Source organism: Condylura cristata, unplaced genomic scaffold (genome assembly GCF_000260355.1).
Source record: "Condylura cristata isolate star-nosed mole 26May11 unplaced genomic scaffold, ConCri1.0 scaffold00016, whole genome shotgun sequence".
NCBI classification, from domain to species: Eukaryota; Metazoa; Chordata; class Mammalia; order Eulipotyphla; family Talpidae; genus Condylura; species Condylura cristata.
Genome location: NW_004567117.1, coordinates 46683185 through 46684739, shown reverse-complemented (window position 1 = coordinate 46684739; position 1555 = coordinate 46683185). Strand labels below are relative to the sequence as shown.

General features: G+C 71.7%; 1 protein-coding gene across 1 annotated transcript in view; it reads left to right on the top strand.

Annotated features, from left to right (window-relative positions):
• The window catches only part of FAM69C (family with sequence similarity 69, member C), a gene marked incomplete at its 5' end in the record, with an annotated part of 6183 nt that extends 5141 nt beyond the window's left edge, over window positions 1-1042 (top strand). Inside the window, one exon of the mRNA XM_012725804.1 lies at window positions 847-1042. Within this exon, the coding sequence (XP_012581258.1) occupies window positions 847-1042 (196 nt within the window). The remainder of the gene's footprint in view (window positions 1-846) is intronic.
• Window positions 1043-1555: the final 513 nt, after the last annotated feature.

Below are 1555 nucleotides of genomic sequence, written 5' to 3'. Positions count from 1 at the left end.
CCTGACCTCTGACCTGGCACCCTGGGACAGACGGGGCTCGCAGCTTGCCCTGGAGCCCGGGCCAGCAGACGCTCTGACGCCCGGCGCCTCGCGGCGCCCTGTGAGCCCTGGCTGCCGCTCGGTCTGCCCGCGGGCCGGGCCACGTTTCTAGCGTGGCCTGGTGTGCGGGACACAGGTGAGTGTGTGCGCGCCACCGGTGTGCGGGGCGAGGTCCTGGCGAGTGTGCAAGCGCCTCCTGCCTGCTGGTGAGCGAGCGAGTGGGGTGCGCCGGGGGCTTTCTCTAGCGGCCTCCCCGGCTAGGAGTCCCCCCCTTTCCCGTGGACTTAAATGCAACGAGAAACCGCGCCGCGGGGTGCCTGCGGGGCTCCAGGCGCCTTCATCCTGAGGAGCCCGCTGACTCCCTGGGCGGTGTTGGGGGGCCCTTCGCCCTTGGCCAGCACCCTCGTGCTGAGCAGGGAGAGGCGCTGTCTCCCTGGAGACGTAAAACAGCGGGGCCAGGCGGGCAGGCGGGCAGGAGGAGGCCGAGGCTGGGGGGGCAGTGCAGCGGGTCGGCCCGGCGGGCTCCCGGAGAAGCTTCTCTGGAGGAGCCCAAGCTAGCGCCCGCCTCGCGGTCACTCCCCAGCGGGCAGCGGGGCCGGCAGGGGAGCTCGGGTCTCTGCCGCGGCGGAGGCAGCGGGTGCCAGCGCCCGGCCCTTCTCGGGAGCCCCCAGCCTGGAGGAGGACGCCCATGGGGTCATGACCGCAGCAGAGGCCTCAGGCTGCAGTCACACGCCGACGCCAGGGCCACGCCGCCTGCCTGTTCCCGCCGGGAGAGGGGACCTGGCTCCGTGCTGGGCCCTTCTCCAGGTGGAGCTCGGCTCGGCGGGTCGGGCGAGCGAGGGCAGGACGCCTCAGACCCCCAGTGCGGGCTGAACGGCCCGGCCGCTCCCACCCACCGCCGCGGCTGGTGCCCCTGGACGCGCTCAATGCCTCCGGCTGCCCTCGGCCACACACGGGCTGCCCCTCGCACCGTGCTCTTCCCCGAAGGAGACCCCACGGCTGACTCTGGCGCCAGTGAGTTCGGGCGAAGGCCTCGGACAAGCGGGGCTGAGACAGCCCAAACTGGCTTTGTCTGGGGCCCCCTCAGCCCCCTGTGCTTGGGGCCCGGGAGCCACCTTCCCAGGAGGACACTGAGGCCCAAGGGCAGGCCGTGGGGGCAGGCCGGCGGGCGGCTGTGGGCTCGCCCGTGGGACGCTGGCCAGGGCTGTGAGGCCAGCGGGCGGGGCCGGCCCAGATCAGCCTCTAGCAAGCTGAGTGGCAGCTGGTCTGGCTCAGAAAAGCGAGAAGACTCATTTTCATTGAGAACCCAAATGGAAATGACGGTTTCTGCTCTCACGAGACTGTAGCATGTAATTACCCGGCGCGGCCCTGTTTTCGTTGCTGACAAGGAGCGGTTCTCTGTCCCCGCCTGACCGCGGCGCCCGCGCCCGCCTGTCCCACCCCGCAGCGGGTGCCCGTCTGCAGCCTCCCTCGCGGCTCGGAGAGTCCGGGCTTCCGCCTTTGGTCGCAGGCCCTC